This window comes from Tinamus guttatus, unplaced genomic scaffold (assembly GCF_059628265.1).
Source record: "Tinamus guttatus ecotype Peru unplaced genomic scaffold, ASM5962826v1 Tinamus_guttatus_pri_ptg000563l, whole genome shotgun sequence".
NCBI classification, from domain to species: domain Eukaryota; kingdom Metazoa; phylum Chordata; class Aves; order Tinamiformes; family Tinamidae; genus Tinamus; species Tinamus guttatus.
The window spans coordinates 449881-473341 of NW_028289097.1; the positions used below are offsets into that span (position 1 = coordinate 449881).

The 23461-nt window shown below is 55.5% G+C and overlaps 2 protein-coding genes across 2 annotated transcripts; both read right to left on the bottom strand.

Moving 5' to 3' along the window:
* Window positions 1-2570: 2570 nt before the first annotated feature.
* On the bottom strand, window positions 2571-5702 carry TNNI1 (troponin I1, slow skeletal type). The gene is made up of 6 exons (XM_010213465.2): window positions 5652-5702; window positions 5164-5295; window positions 4986-5075; window positions 4488-4664; window positions 2947-3057; window positions 2571-2677 (listed from the first exon to the last, which is right to left on the bottom strand). The coding sequence occupies exons 2-5, from the start codon at window positions 5287-5289 to the stop codon at window positions 2950-2952; spliced, it is 501 nt and encodes a 166-aa protein (XP_010211767.1). The 5' UTR covers window positions 5290-5295; window positions 5652-5702; the 3' UTR covers window positions 2571-2677; window positions 2947-2949.
* Window positions 5703-18019: 12317 nt separating this feature from the next.
* PHLDA3 (pleckstrin homology like domain family A member 3) lies at window positions 18020-19251 on the bottom strand. The gene is made up of 2 exons (XM_010213473.2): window positions 18891-19251; window positions 18020-18141 (listed from the first exon to the last, which is right to left on the bottom strand). The coding sequence occupies exons 1-2, from the start codon at window positions 19240-19242 to the stop codon at window positions 18020-18022; spliced, it is 474 nt and encodes a 157-aa protein (XP_010211775.1). The 5' UTR covers window positions 19243-19251.
* Window positions 19252-23461: the final 4210 nt, after the last annotated feature.

Consider the following 23461-nt stretch of genomic DNA (forward strand, 5'->3'; position numbering starts at 1 on the left):
GAACATAGATGAACTTAGAGAGCAAAGAGTATTTCTTTTGGTTTAGTTTTGTTTGTTTGTTTCCCTCCCCTTAACCCAAAACACAAGCTGTGCTCTAAGATAGGAGCGTGGGGGCTCCAGGGATCTTGCTGAGTGTGTCCTTGCTGCAGAGCCAGGCTCCTGAGGCTTCTGGGTTTTGCTCTGTGGCAGGTTGGGGTGTTTTGGTGCAGATCCAGAAACCAACCATGAGCTGAGCACAGGCTGGGTGAGGGAGGGACCTGGGACCACGTCCCATAGCAGCCCTATTGCCTTTTATCTCCCTGCCACCCCTCCCCGCTCTGCAAAGCCAACCACCTCTTTCTTTCAAACTGCCCAATTAACATAATTAAACAAAGCTCAAGAGCAATTGTTCTCCACCAGGACTTGGCTTGCTGCTTTCTGCTTGTTTCTGGTCTGAAGAACGCTTTGTTTCCATGAAATCACTCTGCATTTTCCAGCTATACCAGTTGGTCAAGTGAAAGATATTACCTCTCCCTCCACCCCTTTCTTGCTGTGCCAGGATCACTGCGTAGTGTGTGAGTTCCCCTCGGGGATAGTGTGCACAGTGAGATCTCAGGACACTGCTTTGACGTGGATCCCTTGGAATAACAAGCTCGGAGTGGTGAAATTGCAGCCAAAACCCTTTGCCGTGGGGCTGGTCAGGCCATGGAGGCAGCTCTCGCACCCTGTCCCCCCGCCGCAGCTCTCAGGGTCCCACCTGCAGCTGTTTGCCCCATGGAGCACGCTGCAGCCCGCGCATTTCCAAAGGGCATTTCTTTGGTGCAGGGCGATAATCCCCGAATCGCTTGGCAGGTCAGGCTCATGCTTGCCAACTATGTGTGTTGAGATGCCTAGGGTGAGGACGGGCGGCTGCATGCTGCCTTCTGCAAGGGCAGCATGTCCTGACACTGTGTGAGGCTGCAGATGCTCTGCAGAATTACGCTTGGGAAAGTAAAAAACGTAATAAAAAGCCCTTGTGGCCCATGCGATCACTCCAGCCATGCAGAGGATGGTCCTGCTCCCAAACTAGCAGGATGCTGATGGGGATGGGGGGAGAGGAGTTTGTTTCAGGTGGAAATAGGGAGGCTGAGCCTCTGCATTTAATAGGGGAGGAGAGTTAATGTGGATTTTCCAGATAACAAGCACCTCCTATTTAATCCCATAGGTAGATTTGGGCATGGTTCTCATATCAGGTCTCAAAATCATTGTCCCTCCTGTTTAGAGACCTGTACTTTGCTCTGAGTTCACAGTGCCCCATATACTTTACAAGCTGAACAGGGATGGGGTTGTGCTGCAGAACACCTGAGGTGTGGCCCAGGTTTGAGGTTGTGCACGCTGCTACTGCTCCGTAGGGACAAGGCACTGCTACAGCATACTAAGAACTTAGGACCTGGTTAGGTCTCAACCTCTTCCCAATCGGCGTCTCTCACAGTGCAGCCAGGAAGAAGCCCCTTTTTGGTCCAAATTCACACCAATTCTCACCTCTCCTCCTTCCATCCCTGCTGCTGGGATGGGACAGTGCATTCCTGGCCTGGTTGCACACTGGCTATAGGCTTGTGATTAGGAAATCATAGGCCTAGTGAGGCATCCTGAGCTGTTTGGTCTCAAAGGTGGATTCAGCTCATGCTCTCCTGAAACCGCTTGGACTCATTGAGAGCAAATTGCAGCTCTTCCCGCAGCGCCAGTGCTCGAGACAGGAGCTGGCAGGAGCAGTGCAGCAGTGCATGGGGAGGGTCAAGCTCTCGAGGCATTTCCAAAAACAGAGAAGAAAGCAGGGTGGGGGAAACCTGCAGACAGCCGACTCCACACTGAGGATGCCCAAGATGTATTGACTTTGCCTGGGAGATTGGTGCATTTTTAGAGCCCAGCAAGTGCTGCAGTGCACGGGGAGAGAGTGGCCCTGCATTGGGCCAGGGGTTCCCAATGGGACTAGGAGGGACACCAGGAAAAGGGGGCCTGCAGCCTTGCTGGGAGACAGGGGCGAGAGAAAAAGGACCCAATGAGAGTCGATAGCCTGGGAGCACGGTCAGTGCGAGCAGCAGCATGGGGATGTCACGGGGTGAAGGAAAGGATGGGTGTATCTTCCTCAGCAGGAGCTGCAGCCCTGACCGTTGCTCCCGTGTTGCTTCGCAGAAGAGCACACGCCACGCTCTGCCCGGGACACCGTCCTTTAATGCATGTACAATTGCACAGGAGCATCTCAGGCTGCACGAGTCAGAGGATGGGGGAATGGGAGTCCAGCAGCCGTCTCCTGGGCCTCTCTGCAGCTGAGGGAGGAGAAGGAGAGTCCCTCAGAGCTGCATGCCCGGCACAGACATGCACAAGCTGCCCATGAGAAGACGTGACTTGCGTTGTGCCCGCTGGCAGAGGAGCACCAGCAGCCCCGTGGCTGTGTTGGTGACGCCTGTGGCACCTGAGAGCCCTTGTGCTGGGGCCATCCCGGAGCAGGGCTGGTTGCACAAGTAAGGTAAGACCTGCACGCAACTGCAAGCCAGGGTGGGTGGGAAGGAAGAGGGTCGAATCTCCTTCCCAAGCAGATGTCCACACAACTGAGCTCAGTGGTGAATTCAGGGTAGGGGCATAAGGAACAAGGAGGAGCAGTGAGGAAAGGGAGGCAGACAGCAGGATCGGGGAGGCTCTTCTTCCTGGCCTGATGCTCCTGCAGAGAGAAACAAAGCAGGGCAATGGGGCAAAAGAGGAGTTTGGCTCGAAGGTGCCAAAGCTGATGCCAGAAGTGTCAGTGGGGCCATAGCTGCCTGCCCATGTTGGGGACATGTGCTGGAGACCCATCCCCTGTGCTGGGATAGCCAGGATATGAAAACCCAGGAGAGGAGTGGGTGCCTTCTCTGCATTCACCCAGCCACAAGCACCCACTGGGGCCATTAAAGCAGTCCGGAGCACGGGGGGAAGGTGGGCTAGTTGCCATACCTCTCACTGGCCCGTGGGGGACTTGGCAGCATCGAACATCTTCTTTCGGCCCTCCATCCCCGACATGGCCTCCACGTTCTTGCGCCAGTCGCCCACTTCCACGGGGCGCTCCTGCAGAACGAGACGGGGTCGGCGATGGGACGGACTCTCTGTCGGCCTCGTGCTTTTCTCACCCGGCACAAAGGCCGCGCAAGGAAGACATTTTTCTGGGAATTATTCCAGATTTATACCAGCCTACTGGGGCAAATGCAGGTAAACACACCTTCTGCAGAGAGGTCCCATCCCACATAAAACCCAACTCCACCTTCTTGCAGCTTTTGGAGAGGAATGGGGTTGCAATGAGAGCTGGGAGGCCATGGCTGCTCTGGGAGCATGCCCAGGTGTCTGCTTTGCCAACACGCAGGTGCTCATAGATTACAAGCCATGCCCCCAAATCATCTCATGAGATCTAAAATAATCCCAGATCTGTTCACAACCTGGCACTGAGGCCTATAAACACAAACATTTTCAATCCAAAGGACTAAAAATGTACTCTACTATCAACACAGGGGAAAAAAAATGGAAAAAAAAAAAGATAAAAAGAGTTCTCTTCAATCATCTGAGCTGGAACCTGGGGTTAAAACATGGGGCCCAGTGAGAAGAGGCTCTAGGAAAAGCAGCAGAACTCTTCTGGGGGAAATCTCAGCATCTCATACCCTGCTGCTGTCCAAAACAGAACAAAAATAAATGCAATTCCTGAATGCAGCATAGAGCAAGATCTCCTTGGGAATGTCAAAGCAGTCTACTCTGAGGGATTAGGATGGCCCAATATGAAAAGGAACATCACAGACTGCGTGTCAAAGTCCGGTATTGGGACCTCTTTCTCTTGAGAGTGCTCTTGCAGTTGGACTATTCCTGCCCGGGCTTTTCCAGAGGGGAAAATCCTTGTGGGCAGTGGTCGACATTGTCCATGTCCTTATGGTGGGGCACCTGCCTCTATGCCTGCCCACACACCGGGGCCAGGCTTGGACATTGCGCTACCTCTCTGGCATTTATTGAGAGTTTTCCCCCTTCCATCTCTGCAAAGTCAGTGTGAACTGTGTCATTTATTTCAGACTCGATATGGTCACTGCACTGTTTTATCTAATCTGCACTTGGGAGGTTCCTGGGTGTTTTCCGAGTGTAAACAGGAGCTCTCCTTATTCCCGGGAAGGTTGAAGACCAAGCTCGGAAAGTGCAGCCTGATAAACATGTGAAGGGGTCTGTGCTGCTTTACTCCACCTGAAAGTACTGCCAGGCTCTGGGAGAGAAGATGGTTCTGGACACAGCTCTGAATGTCACCTGTCATCTTCCACCAGTTATCTGGCCTAGCCAAACAGCTCCTTCGTGATCCTACAACATCTTGGCATTGTCCTCACAAGGACAATATCCCTTGCTATCCTGGGGGCACAGGACTTACAAGAGTTGAGCATAACCCATGAATGCTTCAAATGAATGTAGGAGAAGAGTAGGTGCAGCCCTAGGAGGTCTCTCTACCAGCAAGCTCTGGAAGAAACACTCACCTTCTCTGTGTCCTCCTTCTTGACAGACTTCAGGTTGGCTCTCAGATCCATGGAAACCTTGTGCTTGGAGCCCAGCAGAGCCCTCAGCATGGCATCAGCAGAGACACGGACTCGCCGAAGAGGAGGTCGCTTGAACTTCCCCCGGAGGTCTAGCACTTTCAGTTTCAGGTCTTTAATCTGCAGGAAACAAGGGGAAGTGGGAGTCGTTGTATGGCAATATTACACAAAATGCTCCTGCGTGATGCAGGAATCTTTGCGTGCTCCTAGGCCCAGAGTCCTCCTGCAGCAGGCAGGACACCTGCACTGAGGGGTTGTCCACCTGAGCCCAGACCTGCAGTGGTGGCCTTGTCCCAGCCCACCTGGATGGTGGCCATGCCACATGACAGACCTCTCAGAGCCTCAGCGAGACAGGCCAACCAGGAGAGCAAGGAGGTTGCCTGTAGACCCAGGTGACACTGCGATAAGCCTGGTACATGTCCCACACACTCCTGTTCCTACCTCCCGGGTGTTATGGTTGCATTTTGCTTCGATGTCATATCTCTCTTCATCCACGATTTCAACTTTTGCATGCAGCTCCCTGCACAGGTCCTGGGGATCAGGCACCACAAAAGAGCAGTAAGTGGTGGGTCCTAGTGCTGCCAAGGACCTCACTTTGTCCTCAGACCCCTAGATTTACCTGGAGTTGGCTCAAGGAAAGCCCACTGGTGTGCAGTGGTGTGATCCGCTCAGCCAGATATCTTTCCTTCTCCGACTGTTTGTCAATGAGCTCCTGATCCCACTCCTCCTTCGCCTTTGCCAGCATCAAGCTCTAGGGAACAAGCAGAAAGCAGAGGACTGAACGGACAGGCTCCTCTGAGGGTTATCCCCTTAACACAAGGTCTGTAGGATGACAGAAAGTCCCAACCCTTTAGCAACACCCGCTTTGCTGTGGTTGTCCTCCAAAAATCACCGTGAAGCTGCAACACACATCAAAAAATCCCTACGCCCTTTGTGTGGTGACATTGGAGGCAGGGGAAAATGGGCCAGAGATAACTCTGTGGTGGTGGCATTCCTGATGGGTGCTGACGTGGACACTTCCATTGCATCAGTTTGCTCTGTTGTTGTTTTAAGTGATTTCCCTAAGCCACAACAAATCCTAGGGAGTTTCCAGCCCTTAGGACTCACCTTTAGCAAGAGTTTGCGTGAGGCAGTGATCTTGGACTTTCTCTAGGGGAAAGGGAGACAAAAAGGATCTTTGAAAACACCTTACAGCAAAAGCAGAGTAACATCTAGATCAGTCAGGAAAGGAAAGGCACTTACCTCCCTGCAGGGAGGCATCCATTCAGGAGCGAGCAATAAGGAAGACAAAAACAGAATAGGGCATAAGTGAACAGGAATCAAGAAGAGAGTGAATGTCAAGAAAAGTATTTGGCATGATTACAGTTGGTTTCCCTACTTTCATATCCAGTAGTTGCAACCTGTAAGTGAGCCAGGCCTGCAGCCAGGCTGAGATAAAGGTAATCTCCTGAAATGCAGCACAAGTGGAGAGACACCTTTTAGAAAGCCAAAATGCCACTCAGGTCTGCACACAGGGTGTCATTATGCCCTCTTGCAAGCCCCAGCTGGCTCCCTACATTTTGGGTCACAACACTCTCATTCATGCATTCCCGTTCAGTTTGCAGACTGCATTGATTCTCTTCAGGTCTCCAGGACTGAGGCATCTCCATGACATTGCTCGATGGAATCACATGCAGGGTGATATCACATTATACGACAGGCTGTAAGGAAGAGCCTCACAGTGGCATTGCCCATCAAGAGATGACCTATATCAGGGTCTCTGACCTAGGAAAGCTCCAAGTTTTCCCTCAAGACATCCAAATGACTAACTGTTTTTCTTCAAAGAACATTTTTTTACAAAGGGAATAGCTCAGGGGTCTTGAGCCTGGACCTTTTCTTCAAGCTGAACCCTCTAAGGATTGGGCAAATTCTGCCAGCACAAGCAACCCCATGGCCAGCCAAGAAATCCAGCAAAATCAAGGGGAGAAGGTGCTACTTACGGCTCTGGCATAGTGGTGTCACGCTGTTCGCCTGCAAAGAAGGAAAGAAGCTGAAATGATATTGCTTGGAACAGAAGGAAAGAAACGCCTGGAAAGACAGAAGCTGGAGAAAGGGTTTCTCCTTCCCTGTCTTTTTCTCCTGCCGCTTCCCTGCCCGCAGAGGACAGGCTGTAGGGTGTCCAGCCATGGCTTTGGGGCCCTTCTGAGGTCTGGTGCTGCCCCGTGCTGTTGGTGGAGGGAAGCGACTCTGCAACCAGTTTTTCCATCCGGGTGTGAAACACAAGGACAAGCTGCACCGCTCCCAGGAGCTCATATTCCCAGCAAGCTGCAGCCTGTCTGCAGCCCGCCCTGCGGCACTGCCGCGGGAGGAAACCGCTCTCCTGCTCCCCAGGGTTTTTCCCAAATGTCTGAGTTGCTCTGCCCCTGCTGCTGGCTGTATCACCCACTCCAGCTCCTGGCAAACGGCTGGAGGGAAGAGAGGCTGGAAAGCCAACAAGAAATGCAGCATCTCCCGTGCAACATCAGGCTGGTTTAGTCTGTCCAAGAGGAGGTCAGAGGGGAGACAAGAGCATCCTGCAGCTCCCACCGTGCAATTGCAATAATGTTAGAGCCAAACACTTCTGAGGAGACAAAATAGGGGCAAAAGCCACAGATTGCAGCAAATTGGCTGAACATATTCCACAAGGTTCCTGGTGAAACACTCATGATTTCATATTTTACATTCACTTGGTAATCCTATTCCTTGGCAGCTGCTTAAAAATGTACTGCCTCTGCTCACTTCCTCCTGTGCTGCCTTTAATGCTTCCCATTCCTGCCAAGATGCTGGGGCACCACATAAATTTGAGCTGTAGAAAAATCTGTGGGAAAATGCCAATCTTTTTTCCTTCTTTCCAATCAGGAAAAAGGAATATTTCCAAACAAACAGCATTTTTTTTTATCTAGTAGTGAGTCTAATCCTATTACTATGAATTCTATTACTCTGAAATAGCCAATTTGTGCTCGAACTGCACAAATCTCAGTGTGTCATAAGTTAATTTCCCAGTCCAGGTGGAAAAGCCACCACCTCCCTCTGCCCCTCTGTCATCTTGTCCCTGTGCCTTCCTCAGCTCCCCCACTATAATTGTGTCCTAAAGAACTGTAGGTAGTTGGGAAGAAAATGCCACTGGGATTCCATGAGGAATCATCTTTCCTAGAGCCTTTATCAAAAAACTTATCAGTCAGATGTAACCAGAGGCACCAATTCCACGCTTTTTTAGAAGTTCCTTGGTGACACAGCGAATCCCTCAGAAGACATGCAGGGAAGCCAAGACCTCTTGGCTGGCACCAGCATATTGAGGGCATTGGGTCTTATCCACCTTCTCCTGACCTCTTGCAGGCAAGGCAGAAAAGTGTTTGACTCTCCGCAGGAGGGCAAGGGTTGGGAAAAGCCACCACCTCCCTCCCCATGAGGGAAAAACCCAGGGTCCCTAAAGTGGGACCCATACCAGACCCTGAAGTGGCGCTCTGGGCCAGTGTCAATCAATTTTAGAGCTAGATTTTTCTAAACTGGTTTTCCAGAGGGCAGCCAGGGCTCAGCTTTGCTGGTCTGACACATTCTGCAATCCTGGATTCGGAGCTGCTGAGAGGGACTTGACCTCTCTGACAGGGACAGGAGGATTGGGACATATTAATTCCAAACTGTGCTTCTATTCTCCAGTCATGAAAAGCTTAAAAAGCATCAGAAACCATCAAATCATAGAAATCTCAAGAAGAATTAATCCTTAGTGCAGTCAGCTGGGACAACATCTCCCGTCCTAGGTGGCTGGGGACACACCATGAACGCGCAAACTCGCTACCGCACACACTGCTCGTAGCCCCATGCTGCACATTCTGGCTCCAGGTTTCATGAAAAACACACAAGAGACAGAGGGAGGAGCCAGACCCCAGGCAGGAGACAAAGGCAAACGCCTCCCAAAATAGCCCTATTTATCAGTTTTTAGGAGCTGCATGGAAAATCAACCAAATCCCAGCTCCAAAGCCATGCTGGTGTTTCAGAAAGTATTTCTCTTCATGGCAGTCTCACCAATCCTTTCTCCAAGAGGGGAGAAAATGGTGACAGGCAGCAGAGTTCTTAGGGGAGCCCCTGCCAGGCTGAGCTCACTCTCCTGCTCTGAGGAAGGAGGAGAAATTCACAGAAAAAAATTAATAAGCCGAGGGCATCTCTTTGCAACGCCTCAAAATGCAAATCCCTTTGGCCTCACATTAGTATCAGTGTCACCTGCTCTGCAAGAGCACGTTCAGGGCTAACGGGACACCCCTTAGGGCACCCAGGAGTCACACACGGGGGGACACGCGGGGCCTGGGGCAGGTTCTTACCTCGGGGCCGGGCAGGAGGGGACGGTGGTGCCTGACGTCCGCAGAGCCGCACACTGCCAGGGCTTGGCGAAGGAGGGGGAGTATGAAATCGCAGCCTGCCTGCAAGTGGCCAGTAAAAATAGCCCAAGCACATACCCCCTCCTCAGCGTGCGTGCCTGCCGCAAGCATGAGCACCCCCCAGCACTTTGCATACGCCTGGGCCGCTATCTCAAACACTGAGCGACAAGGGCACGTTGCGCCCGCGCGTTGTGCACCCGTGTGCGTGGTGGCTCCGGGACATCCACAGGAGCCTCACGTGTGTCCGTGGATCCTCGTCCCATGCTGTGTGCAAGTGAAGCAGTGTGTACGAGCGCTTGATGCGCTCATTGCTCACACGTAGGTTGCACATGTGAGCACACCATAGCAGCACGGTGCCAGCCCCTCAGCAAGGCAGGGTCCGTGGATCTCAGTCTCTCTTTCAGTCCATCTGCTGTGCTGTTCTCCCACGCAGGCATGAGTGTGTTGATATCAAAAAGCCACCAAGCTTGCAAGGAAGCAGAAGTCATGAGCTAAAGCACTTTAATTATTTTTTTTCCCAGAAAATATCTCAAGGACAGTGAAAGGGGATATCCAAGGTTGCTCAACATCTGACACGGTGATGACACCCATGTACAGGGTGCATGTGTGCTGGGCAGTGCCGCATCAGAGATAATAAATGAACAGACTGATGTTCCCCGCAGCCCTCAGTGTGCACAGAGGAGCTCCAGCACCTGGGCATCCTCCAAACTGCATAGGGAGGGTCTGCAGAGCTGGGGCACCTCAGGGCTGGCAGGCCCTGCTGGCGCTGCGAGAGCAGGAGGGCAGAATCTGCCCAGAGACAGGACGGGGCACATCGACGAAAGTGAACTGTCTGGAAGAGCAGAGCAGGGAGAAGGAGATCCAGCCAAGATGCAGCTGGAGGTAACTTCTAGCTGGAGGGTTTGTGAGGGCTCAGAATGGCGCAGTCCCCTCTTTGGGGAGCAAGACTGGTAGGACCAGAACAACCCAGCAGCAATCCCTGAGACAAGGCACAGCTCAAGCAGTTCCCTGATGTCTTTCAGCAACTCAGGCCTTGATGTTTTCCAATGAAATCACTGAAAAGCAGAGAAAATGCTGCTATGTCACCACCTTGCCCCTGCAAAGCCCCTATGGAGGGAGACTTTGAGCAGGAGAGGACCACTGGGGCAGGGGGCAGGCAGCACCTGTTCCCTGGGATATTTTTAGGGGCAAGTTTAAGCACAAACAATTCCCAGCGTGCAGCCTTGCAGGAACAATGCCTGGCATTTTAATTCCTGAGACTATTATGGTCACGGAGGGACCCATAGTCCCAAGCCCCATTGTGGAGAGCAAGGACAACCCCCATGTCCGGCCGGGTGCACGGCTGGTCCCCGGCCAAGCACCCGCTCTCCCTGCCCTGAGCTCCTTCCCCCTGCTTCGATGTCAAGTGGGGCAACCGTGTCCTGGGGTTGACCACGCAACAGCCCCTGCGCTGATGTGATCTCAGCAGCCTGGGGCCACATTTCTCACCATCCTTTCTTGGAAGCCAGTGCAGTGCCGGTGGCATTGGTAGTGACAGCCCCATCCTTGCTCGGCCTGCACTGAACGAGCGCCTGCAGGCCCAGGAGAAACCCTGTGGAGGCCTGCCCTCCTTGGGGACCCCTCCAAGGACATTTCTCCTCCCTCATCTGCACACACCGCTCACTCAAAGCCACCGTACGGGCCAGGGCAGCAAATCTCCCTCCCAGCTGGCGTGCACGGCTGACAAGGAGCAGGCTTTATACCAGCTCCTCTAGACCTTTATAAGGCAAAAGTCCCAGCAGGGCCATGCCTCCAGCATCTGGCTGATATCAGATGCTGCCACTTTCCTCCCATCTGCCTCAGGATTGTTTTCCGAGCACAGAGGAGCCAAAATTAGCTGGTGACAAAGGCAAGCTGCATTCCTCACGGCTCTGCCCTCCCTGTCTCTCACCAGAGGAGGCCCAGCCAGCTCCCGCTACCCAAAGGACAGGCGCTCTTTTGGATGCCACTTGCTCCAGTCTCAAGTTTCCTTCTCTGCAGGGATCCTGCACAGGGGGAATTCAACAGGATAAGGGATGGGGTGACAACAGCATCCCTTGGTTTGAGGCCCAAGCCCTGTCACATGAGGACAGCAGTGTGAAAGGGAAGACAGGAGCTCAGGCTTTCCTCATCTCTCCTCTCTGACTGATGTGATGATGATGTCCCCATCCCTGAATCACCAACCTGACTTGTGGGGTTCTGCATCCCCGCACAGCTCCACACGCTGCCCTGGGAGGGAAGAGGGCTGGCTGGAGCAGATGGGCTCTGAAATGGGTCTAAGGCTCCCTTTTCCATGAGAAAACATCTGGGCAGAACTGCTTTCTTAAAGCAAAATAACATACCCCTGCTCTTGCCATCCGTCCATTCAAACAAGGGTTCCCCTAGGGTGCTACATAGAGGATGGAAGCCAGCAGATGCATAGGGGGGCCTGACTAACCCAGGACCTGAGCCCACAGGGACAGCCAGTTTGTCCCTAAAAGCCCCAGCCACACACGGAGGCTGTTGTGTAGGTCACCAAGGCACCTGTGTTCAGTCTCGTCTCTGTGGGCAGCTTGCAGGTGAAACCCGCTCCTCCTGTTTAGGTGGATGAGGGCAGTTTCCCTCTCCCTCTGCTCAGCCCTGGAATACCCTGTGCCAGGGCTCTGCTCAGCAAGGGACATCTGCCTGGCTGAGCCTGCTCGATGCTGCTGCTTCCTCAGCCTTTGGCATCAGCCCCACAAACCCAGCAGAGGCTACCACAGCGGCTCTTCAGCTTTCGGATGAGCAGCTTGGGGGTCGTTTCTGGCTCCTTAAGGTGGTGGATGCCTAATTTCAAAGCCACTTGACCTCCTTAGCAGCTGTTTGGCCATTCCAGGTGAAGCCTTTGTAACCTAAAGCCGATCTACACCTTGATAGAGGGACCGCTTTCCCCCGGAAGGCCCCCAAGCCATCCCACCCATCCTGTCCTTGCCCTCTTCCAAGCACTGTGCTTAGTTCATCAATGTCAGTGGCATTTACAAAGATAATGGGCTTCCCAGGGCAGCTGGGACAGACTTAGAAACAACAGCTGAGCTTTTGTTGTCCTTTGGGACAGCACTCTCCAAACATTTCCATCTCCACCCCTCAGCTGCCGTGTTCAGAGCCAGCCTAAAATGCTGGAACAGACTGCAGGACCCTACCTGCTGCCCCTGGGATCTCATAGGGCTGCACAGGAGGAGGCCCCACAAGCTCGCTGTGCTGAGGGAGCAGGTTTCCCTCAATGGAATTGCTCCACGGATCAGGGACATGTAAGCAAGAGAGTCGTCTCCTACAATCAAGGTCACTGCAAGACTGGAGAGGAGAAAGGAGAACTGCAATTTCATGTTGGAATAAAAACATCCTTATGATTTGTCCTGATAAGAAGGTCCACCGCTGGGTGCTTATTCTGCAGACCATCTCATGGCTCTTGCACCGCATGAGTTGCCAGAAGGGACACAGCAAATCCTAGTCATTCTGACTATTCATGACACCAACTTGGGTGATTTCAGGTCAATGATTTTTGTAGCGCTGTAAAAGGGCCTTCAGCCTACTAGGTCTGTGGGTCTTTCCAATTTCATGTGATGCTACCAGGTTTGGAAGCAGAGCAGGCCATGGGGGTGGCTGTGGAAATGAAAAGCAGAACTGCATTTGGGCAATCATCACAGCCAGACCTGGGAATCATTGAGGGCCTGGGCCAGACCCCAAGTTTGCCCCATGGGGCTCTGAGATCTCTTGTATCTCAGACCTCTGCCCTGCCAAGCTTCATGCTGTTGCATTGCCCCAACCAGGACATCAGGATCATATCAGCCTCTTAGGAAAAGCCAGCAATAATTCCCAGACATAGGGAGGTTGGTTACCCCAGCAGGATCTCCAATAGCCAACCAGTAACCACCTTTCACCAGAGTGATGGTTTCTTCTCTCTCCTTTTCAGTTCATCCTCTTGTCTCATTAGAGATCTGTAGAGGTTCACAGCTAGTTCGTCCTTGTCTCAAAGGGAGAGAAACTGCCCCTCTGTTTGTGCTGAGAGATGGCACGTTCTCCGAATGGGATTTTATTTATTTTTTTGCTCAGCTTGAATGTTTGGAAAGGCTTGAACTGTTTGGAGAAGTTACTAAAACCTCTGCCCTGTGCCTCATTAGATTAGTGCATAGGGAAAACTTTATTAAATAAGGGGGAATTATCCTCTCTGAGATAATGAAGACGTTATTTAAGTGGAGTTGGGCCACCCAGCAAAGACCATAAGGTTCCTGTTGTCTTGCCAAGCAATGTAAAATCAGGAGGAAAACTGAAATCTTGCCCCATCGATCTTGTCAAGTCTTACAAAGTAAAGGAAGGATATTCACTGTTCTGCTTTAATGAGCTGACATGGTTCATATACGATGCCAGATTAAATAACCTAAAAAAACTGTTATATTTTTCAGTCTTAATACTTAAATAAATGAATAAAAAATAAAAGTAGTCCAATAATTCCAAAATTCAGTGGAAAGGGACCTCAAGCTTCACACTTTTAATATTACCAGGTATTTTCCAGGCCCTCTGTTCTGTCTCTGAGACACTCAGCACATCTGAGCATCCCCTTTCCTGCAAGGCTGATCTGAGCCTGGTGACTCCTGTTCCAGGACCCTGGGTGACAAGCCGGCTGCTGGCGTTTATTCAGCTCTGTTGCTGCCCTCTGCAGCTCCAGCAATGCCTGACTACTATTTTTGATGGTTCTTGTAGTGCCAGACAGAGATGTGAACCCTGTCCCTTGCCTCCCATGGGCTCGGGATGAATCGGAATGGTCACCACAGTATGTTCATCATTTACTGCCTTCTACATCTCACTGAGACACCATCTCCAGGATCCCAAATCAGGACATTTAGGAAGGGGAATTCCCTGAATGTCCTGTGCCCATACCCCATGCAGTATCCCTAGGTGTATATTATGGGCAACACTATTTCTTCCTACACATAGAATCAGGAGGAATTTATCCAAAATGGCCAAAACAGTCCTAGTGATAGTATGGACACTTAGCTCTCCTGGAGCACCCACGTGCAGATGTAACTGTAGTGGTTGGACATGGCAAAGCTCCCCAGCCTGGTGCTTTATAAAACACATTTGGGATTCCAGGATGAAATTCAATAATTTAGGAATCGCAGCTAATGATGGTCAATGATGAAATAATTTGGGGAGCATCTAAAGGAAGACAGCACTTGACCCAAAGGAAAAGAAAAAAAAAAAAAACAGGGAAGATTTTCGATAATTGTGATATCCTTGTGATCTAATTGTGAGCTCCCTATGAGGAAAGACTGAGGGTCCTGGGCCTGTTCAGCTGGAGAAGAGAAGGCTGAGAGGCGACCTGAGCAGTGTCTAGAAGGACCTCAAGGGAGGCCGTGAGGAGGATGGTGCTGGCCTCTTTTCAGTGGTGGACACCGACAGAACTAGGGGAAATGGCCAGAAACTGAAACACCGGAAGTTCCACAGGAGCTTAAGGAAATTTTTTTTAACAGTGAGGGTGCCAGAGCACTGGAACAGGCTGCCCAGAGAGGTTGTGGAGTCTCCTTCTCTGGAGATCTTCGAACCCGCTTAGACGCAGTCCTGTGCCACGTGCTCTAGGTGACCCTGCGTGTGCAGGGGTTGGACTAGATGATCTCTAAAGGTACCTTCCAACCTTAATGATTCTATGATTCTGTGATTCCTTCACCTTATCTCAGGAGAAAACACCCACAGCCTACACAAATGTTCCTGGGAGGAGCGAGGCCCTGCCAGCCTTGCCGTGGGGCACGCGGCGGCGCAGGAGGTGCGCCCGGCCCTGCCTGCCAAGAGGCCCTGGCAACACCGTGTTCTCCAAACCCCATCCCGTCCGTGAGCCCCATTGCCTCTGCTGGGAGCCCGGAGCGTCCTGCCAGCCCAGCTCCCTCCAACCCACCCGATGCTGCTCAGCATTGGTGTCTGAGGAGCGCAGTGTGGACCTCCAGCCTTTGCCCACCACCCCTTGGTGGCTCAGGCCGCTTTTCATCCACCTCCCCAGCCCCTCTCTCCCTGATTTGGCTACCCAGATACTGCAAGATGTGCCTGAGCGAATGTAATTGGTCTCTCACCTCCTTCATGGGGTCAGTTACCTCATCCTGAAGGCCATTGATTGCCCCACATACACACTCCCAGCAACCATTCCTGGAAAGCCAGATGTGGGAGCTGGGATTTTATTTGGCAAAAATAAATGGACCCAAACTTTCCCGCACAGCAAACAACCTGCTCCCCAGGCCCTGTGCAAATGGTGCCAGCCTGGCACCCGCAGGGGCTCTCACCCCGTCTGGGTGGGCATCGAGGGCCTGGAGCAGCCGCGGAGGATCTCCAGCACCTGGGCATCCTCCAAGCAGCACAGGGAGGGTCTACAGGGCTGGGACACCTCGGGGCTGGGAGCAGCTGAGCCGGCTTTTCAGGCTCCCACATCCAAGTCAGGCAGCTCCGGAGCACCCAGCTCCATTTAGGAACCCACCACTTGCCCCCAGCTCTGTCTTGTGTTCCCCACCATCCCGAAGAAAGGGTGGCCAGGGTCAGGAATGGGCACCGGGATCCCAGCTCGGCACCTCCTGGGCGATGGGGGCTGTGTTGGCTGCCCAGATCCATTTGGCTTGATGGTTTGTTTGGTTTTTTTTTGTGTCTCTGCATGACCTTTTCCTCTGGAGCAACGCAGGAAAACTGTCCCAGGCTGACAGTAAAATGATCCTGTCTCCCAACCCACTCCCACTGCACACTGCTGTGCTGATCTCTCACCTCCCAGGCTCCTGGTGCTGGATTTAGCCTCTGAGTCCATCTTGAAAGGCATTTGCCTCCACACAGCCAGATCTGGCAGATTTGGGTCTTTGCTCAGATGGAGCCAAGGGTGGGGATAATGGGCAGGGGCATCGGCTGTGCTGGCTGTGCAAGGTGATGAGCAGCTCAGGACAGGGTCAGAAAAGGGCAACAGCTTGGTCTTCCCCATGCCAGGACCTAAAGATTTGACTCACACTCCAGTATGTTCCTCAGCTCCTTCTCTTGTTTGGGCACTGGGAAAACAAATATATATCTTTATATATCTCTCTATATATATCTTTGCAGGGAGTGAGAGCAGAAAAGCCAAAACTCAGGAGACAGGCTGACCAAAGCTAAAACAAAACATGGAAGACTTCAGAAAACCTGATGCTGGGTGCTGCTCCTCTGTGCTTGGAGGAGCTCCGGGCTCAACTCTTATCCAGCCTGCATGCTGGTAAGATTTTAAGTACGTCCCCACAGCTGGAGGAATGACATGGGATATGGCCACCTTGCCCCAAGGTGACTGTGAGCAGGCACAGAAACACCCAGCCTTGGGGTTTCAGCTTGGACAGGCCGCCTGTCCTAACTGACACACTAAAGTGGGAAGGAACTGGGTGCTCCTAGCTCCCAAGTGATCCAGAATGACCTCGAGCCCCTGCTGGGACCAGCCATGAGAGGTCCATGACCCACCAGGGTCAAAAATCCTGGTATCCAGCACCTTCTCATAAACCAGCACCATGTTTTGCTCTCTCTGTCCCCAGCAAGGACGAGGGATGATGGACAAGGAACAGGCCTTGTGCATCTAGGGCTCGCATCTGGCCTCTAGCTTCAGCTCATCTGTACCTGAATGAGGGGGCCAGCAACCACATGGGGGAAGAGGAGCCCCCGGTTTGGACTCTCCCTGAGCAAGCAGAGGGTCTTCTCAGCCAACAAAGCCCATGTGCTCTGCTCAGGGAGGGCCGGGTAGTCCTTCTTGAGCATAAAATCGTGAAGCAAAGTGCTTGTCCCTGATCTTGGCTGCCCTGAAAAAGCCCATGTGATCCAGGCCCCAGCACGGGGTGAGTAGCCTTGGGCCCTGCCAGGGGACTGTGCGACCACCCCTCACCCGCAGCCGGCTGTGCCACGGGGCTCCTGAACAGCTCAACGTGGACAAGACCCCCCGGCGGCTCCGTCCCTGCCGCGGGGTCGAGCAGAGGCCCCCAGCGCGCAGGCCCCGGCTGGCCGCGTGCCGCCAGCCCCCATTCCCACGTGGCCGGGGAATCTCCGAGAGGATCCGCAGCGCCGCCGGGAGCCGGGCTCGGGCTCAGGCTCCAGCTTGCGGAGCCGGGTGGCTCCGGGCGCTGGCGGCTGCACTGCCTGTTGGGGCAGAGCCCCGGCGGGACCTCTCGCTTCCCGCTGCCGCTGCCTGCAGAGCCGGGCGGGTTCACTCCCGGGTTGCACCTGCGGGCAAGGGCTGAGCAAGATGGGTGACCGGAGAGGCTTGGAAAGGCCTTGGGGGGCTTCAGACCCCACATGTGGGGTATCGGGAGATGTGGGGGGATGCCCAGGGGTAGGGGGATGCCAAGGACACAGAGGCTGGAGCTCTGTGCAGGGTAACCACAAAACAAAGTGACAAGAGGGTAAGCAGCAAAAAGGCGTGTTTGATACAACGTAAGGGATCCTCTGGGTGTGAGGAGGTGGGATGCCTGTTGCCTTTTCCCGCATTGCCCACTGGCCCGAGGCACTAACAGCGAGGATGGCGCGGGGTGGGAGGACAGCCGGCAGCACAGTCATGACAGCCCATGTCACCAGGGCATCCGCACAAAATGACCGGAGATGTCCTGTCCGCAGCAGCTTGGGGCAGCCCCCCAGCCCGTTTGCAATGTAAAGGCTTGGGGGAAAAACGTGTCTCTGGCTGCATCAATCCCTCCTGGTGCCACCTCACACATGAGCCAGCACTCACTGTGTCAATGCTTCCTTAGAGCTCAGCGTCATCCATCCTTGTCCTGTCCTGCAGGAGAGGCCCAGCAGGTCCCCATAGCCCATCAGGGTCCATCCATCCAGGAAGGCTCTGCCATGCCACCTCTGCCATGTCCAGACCTCGCTGGCGGTGGCTCTGGCTGTGTCCTCTTGTCCCTTCAGGCCCATGGGGGACGTGTCTTGACACCGCAGCGATGCCAGCGCAGCTCCTCGGTGCCTCCCTCCTGCCCCGCGGTGACAATCCCTGCTGGAGGAGGCGCAGCAGGAAACCAGCGCCTGCGCTGGCCTCACCGGGGCTGCCACCCGCGGGCCCAGGCCGCAGTGAGCGCTGCGAGCTCATTTCCCCACAGGGATCCTGTTCTCCCTGCTGCTTGCTGAGCTGAGAGCCGTCTCCATCCTGCCCTTGGGATGCTGCGTGTCCGTGGGCTGGCCAGCCGGAGCCATGTCACACTGCAGCACTGCAGAGAGAAGGTGTGTGTTACCTTGAGGCTGGCACATCCGAGCGGAGCTGAGGAGCAGGGCTGAGGTCCACAGGACCCTGCTGTGATGCCAGCCTAGGCTGTCGCCATGAGCCTGTGCCCAGGGCCTGCCCTGAAGCTCCAGCACCTCCATCCCCGGCGCAGAGCAGGACAGCGCAGTGTCCTTGGGAGCACTCAGCACCCAGCAGAGCAGGAGGCCGGTTGGGGAGCTCCCAGCGAGGTCCCACAGCAGGACCATTGCCCAGTGGGCAGGGTGGCCTGGGGCTGCCCCGCTCGTGGCTGCTCCTCTGCCCCGGGGCCACCAGCCAGCACCAGAGATGGGAGCTCAGCAAACTCTGGAGCGGGCTTGGCCCCAGGAGCGAGCTTGGCCTCCGGGGGAAACCGCAGCGGCCCAACCCTGACCACACAACGGGATGGGAGGGCCGGGTCAGCCCGGCTGGAGGAAAGACCATGAGAAAGGCCCATCTGAGAGAACGTCAGGAGATTAAATCCCAGCGGGTGAAGCTCGAGCATCTTCAGGGGGAGGCAGAGGGCAGAGCAAAGTGCCCAGGGCCATAGCCCTGGCCAGGGACATCAGACCCCCACACAGATCCCGCTGGGAGTGTCCCTGTCCACAGAGCTGCTGTGCTCCTGGGTGGCTGTGCTGTGAGCTGATGGGCAAGGGGGACATCCTAGAGCAGGTCCCTGCACCCACGGAGGCCCCGGGGGCGCCATGGGGAGCCGCTTACCCGCTCTGCAGCTGTGCCGGGCCCGCACGATCTGGATCGCCTGCTGGTTCTTGAAGCGGACGAGGCCCATGGTGATGGCAGCGTTCCAGCCCGGGTCCTCCTGGGCGCAGCGGAAGTCGATCTCGTGGCTGTCCTCCATGACCACGGTGAAGTAGATGTGCCGCTCCTTCCACTCCACGCACTCCACCGCCTTCATGCGCGCGAAGCTCAGCTCCTTGCGGCGCGAGCCCTTGGGCTCGAAGAGCTGCAGCCCCTTCTCCGTGAGCAGGCAGCGCTTCTTCTTCCAGAGCTGCAGCAGCCCCCCGCTGCGCTTCTCCAGCAGCCCCTCTCTCAGCACCTTCTCGGGGGTCATAGCAGCTCCTCGGCCGGCAGTCCCGCGCGGTCCTCAGCTCCTTCCGCCGGGCATCACCCGCCGGGGATTTCCAGCCCCTCCACGTCGGAGGCTCCAGCGCTGGGACCCTCCGTGGCAGCTGCCCCAGGTCCCCCGCCGTCCGCCCCTGTGTCCGCCCGCTTGCCGGCAGCTTTCAAAGGGTGGAAGCAATTAGGTGCCGCACGCCGGCTGCGATGCCTATCGCCGGGCTCCGCTGCCCCGCGCAGCCCGTGGGAGCCCGGCGCCGCGCTGCGGGAGCTGCCGCTACATGCCCGGCCGCTCTCCCGCTTGCATTCCTTCCCCGCCTCGCCTGGCCCCTCCTCGCAGACTCCCTTCACGCCCAGGCGAAGCCCGGCCAGGCCTGGCGCGGCCCCGGGGAGGACGGGGGCACCGCAGCCATCGCTGGGCACGGCCACGGGGACGGCGGGGGTGCGGACAGGGCTTTGGGAGCTCGGAGAGCTGCAGGGCTGGCCTGGACGTGCCAGCTGGGGCAGGGGGCTGTGGGGTGCAGAGCCCCCCATGGAAGGGGGTGTGGGGGTATGGGGCAGGATACGGGGTGCAGCAAAACCTGGAGCATGGGGCTATGGGGCATAGTGCCAGCCGGGCACAGGGCTATGGGTGCTGGGAGCACCCTGGCAGGGGCTGTGGAGGCCTCACTTCCAGGAGAGGGCACTGGAGCCCGGAGGCGTGAGGTTGCTCCAGGGACCCGTCCTCAGGACCCCCTTGGAGTCCCTGCGCCCAGCGAGCATCTTCTGGCCTCCTGGGGCTGGCACGGGAGGAGACGGGCACGGTGGCACCGCCAGGGCCTGACCGGGTCCGCCCTGCCCCGGGGTGAAACACCCGTCTGCTTTCCGGCCCGTCTCGTTCCTGGCCATGATGGTTTCGTCTGTTCCCGTGCCAGGGCCATCCCTGCCTGCAGGAGGAGCTGGCCCTGCTGTGCTGGGCCGGGCCGGGATGTTCAGGGGCTCTGGCATGGGCCATGGTGGGGGATGAAGGCCATGGGGGGATGAAAGTCGCAGCCCCCTGACTGTGACCCTGAGGATGCTGAGGGTGCAGGTACCTTCACACATGCAGGAAAGGAAAAAAATCCACCTGGGAGAGGCTTGGGATGTCCCCAAGGTCTCAGTCCAGGGCTGGCAGCCCCTGGGCTCCCTGGCACGTGCTCTTCTGCTGCCCAGGCACTCATCACCTGTGTATCCACCCCAGATCCCAGCCATCCCAACTTGAAGGGCCCCCTGCATCCCAGGTCGAGGTCCTGCACCCGTGTGGCCCCCCATGTCCCCCATCGTCCCCCCGCGGTGCCGGGTCCCGGCGCAGCAGCTCGGGATGCAGCCGGCAGCGGGCGCTGGCCGGGGGGCAAGTCTGCAGCGCTGATGAGATGCACCTAATTATCCCTCATTACAAGGGCAGGGCAGCGACTGCCAGAGCCAGGAACTGGTTCATGCTCCCTGGGGCCACCCTCGCCATGCTGGCGCAAATCCCGTGGTCCCAGGAGCCCTGGTTTCGCTCCACAACGCAGCCCTGGTCCCCCATGGCAAAATTCAGCCGAGGAAATGCAGGAGTATCTGCCTATGAGTCCTGCCAGGGTGGTTGCTGCTGGCTCTGGTCCAACCGGCTGGGATGTCCATGGGCAATTCTGGGCACAGGTCCTTGGGCAGGACCCACCGCACGGGGTATACGGGCCAGCCTGAACTCCTTCCTGAGGTGAAGGCTGCCAGGAAACCTCCCCAAGGTCCCAGCTCCACTGCTGCAGGTCTCCCACCTCCCAGCTGCCAACGGAAGCTCACTTTCCCTTAGCTGTGAGAGTTTCAACAGAGTTTTTCTCTGCTCCTCCGTTTCCCATGGCCCATTTCCAGAGTCTCGGAGAAGCCCGGGAGGCTGGTGCTGACCTCCATGCCCTCGAGCAAACCGAACAGGACGCGCTGCGTTCCGGCAGCTGGCAAGCAGCAGGCATCGCTCCGTGGGCTCCCCACACGGCTCATCCGCAGCCGCAGGTGATGGGGCTGCTGGGCAGGATGGGACATCCTGCCCTGGGACAGCTCAGCAGCTTGGGTGACATTCTCACCAAGCTCTTGAGCCCAGGGGCTGAGATGGGGTGGTGGCCGCAGGGCATCCCTGTCACCACAGGCAAGGACTTGCTATGCAGGGAGCTGAGGGGCTCAGAGGTCTTCGGCACATCATCCCACCCGGAGCAGCATAAGGAGCTGCACCAGCTCCTCCAGGCTGCAGAGCTCGGCTGTGAACCCACCCTCTGCTTCATCTCTTGGGCCACAGGCTGGGGTCACAAGCAAGGAGCAGGGAGGGTCACGTGCTGCTGGGGGCAACTCACCTCTGCGGCCTCCAAAGGGCCCCGGTGACACTCGGGCACAACGTGGGCAGGTTCGTGTCCGTGCAGCCCAGGGGCTGGGGGCTGCGCGGGCAGCACTAACCAGCAGAGGGAAGCAGACGGCCGCAGCTGCCCTGAAGGCTCCCTGAGCCCAGCCGAGCTTCCCCCAGGCCTTGTCCCTCGGCCTCCTCCACTCCACCTCCTGCCCCATCCATGGGCACAGCTGCAGTGATGCTCAGCCTGGGCTCTTCACGGTGACACAACCACACTAACACCTCGAACGTCAGTCCCCATCACCCTACAGGCTCGTGGTGCCCTCAAGCCACCCCAGAACTGTTCTCTAGAGGATGATGCAACTTCAGCAAGCATGCAGCACCACACTGCAAACCCTCAGAGCAGGATCACTCTGCGAGGACATTGCCCACACTGCCAGCTGGGAACTTTGGGGCTGAAAGCTCAGCAGAGACCCACTCTGCAGCTCTCCCAGTGAACGCAGGATCTCAGCAGGCTTTTGCTACCATGCTACACCCAGCAGTCATTGGTGCCCCATATGGTGCACCAATCTACCTTGACCAAGAGATCTGCTGCCAGGGAAATACATACCCTGTGAGCACCTATGCAAGCCCCCCTTCTGCTTCCTGCTTAGAGCAGCCACCTGGGTTTGCTGCCCAGCAGATATCATCACACAGCCAACGTGGCCCAGCTGTAGCAGGGGACGGAATGACACCACATATCAGGGCAGGCTGGGGGGAGACTGGGGGAGAATGATGGGGAGCAGCTCTGCAGAAGAGGTCCTGGATGTTCTGCTGGACAAGCTGCCCAAAACCCGGCAGTGTAGTCTGGCAGCAATGAAGATCAACCATGTTCTGGGCTCCATTACCACAATTAGAGGCAGCTGGTTAGGGGAAGTGATTAGTCCTCTCCAGTGAGCATTCAGGAGACCACATCTGTCCAGTCTGGGGCTCCTCAGTGCAAGAAGAAATCAACAAAACTGAGAGGCCAGTGAATAGTGACCAAGATGATGAAGGGGTTGGAGTTTGTGAGATAGAGGAGAAGCTGAGGAGCTGGTTTTATTCAGCTCAGAGAAGAGACGGTTGTGGGGGTCCGAATTTCGGCCTACCTAGAGAAGGCAGAGCCAGGCTCCCCTCAGAGTTGCACAGCAAGAGAATATGAGACAACAAATACAGGTACCACAAGGAAAATTGTGATGGACATAAAGAAACCATAAACACAGAGCATCCCTGTGACAGGGCTCACAGCTGCACGGGACCTTCATCACTGAAGGGCTTCCAAACGCAACCACTGAACGGAGCCTCAGACAGTGATCAATGTGACCTTTGGAGTCAGCCCTATTTTCAGCAGGAGATTTGACTGAAGATCTCCAAAGGGCCTTTCCATCCTACATTTTTTTCTATAATCCTGAGAAACTCAAACCCAGAGTTTCATCCTGACTTTGACCTGATGTTCAGGGGCCCTCAGTGGGATCCCTCAGACTCACAACCTGCCAGTACCTCTCCTCTCTGACGCAATCTCTACAAGCAGGGGGAAAACAGAGACTAAAGACAGGCTCGTTCTAGGAGTTTTATTGAATAAACAACTTTGCCTGGATACAACCCTTGCATGTGGCACATGCAGCTGAAATGCTGCAGCAGAGCATCCACCCCACACACAAAGAAAGCATGAGGACTCCTAACCCCCCCAAACCTCCTCCAGGGAGCAGAGCTCCTGCCAAGCCAGTTAGCTGAGTTTCAGTCTCCTCGAAGGAGGTGCTACGCGAGGCTGCTGTGCGACGTGTTCTGGATCCTCTATGGCCCCTTTGCGGCCAGGCTTTCTGCTCCACAAACCTAAGCAGCTATCATAAACTCAGAGCCTCAC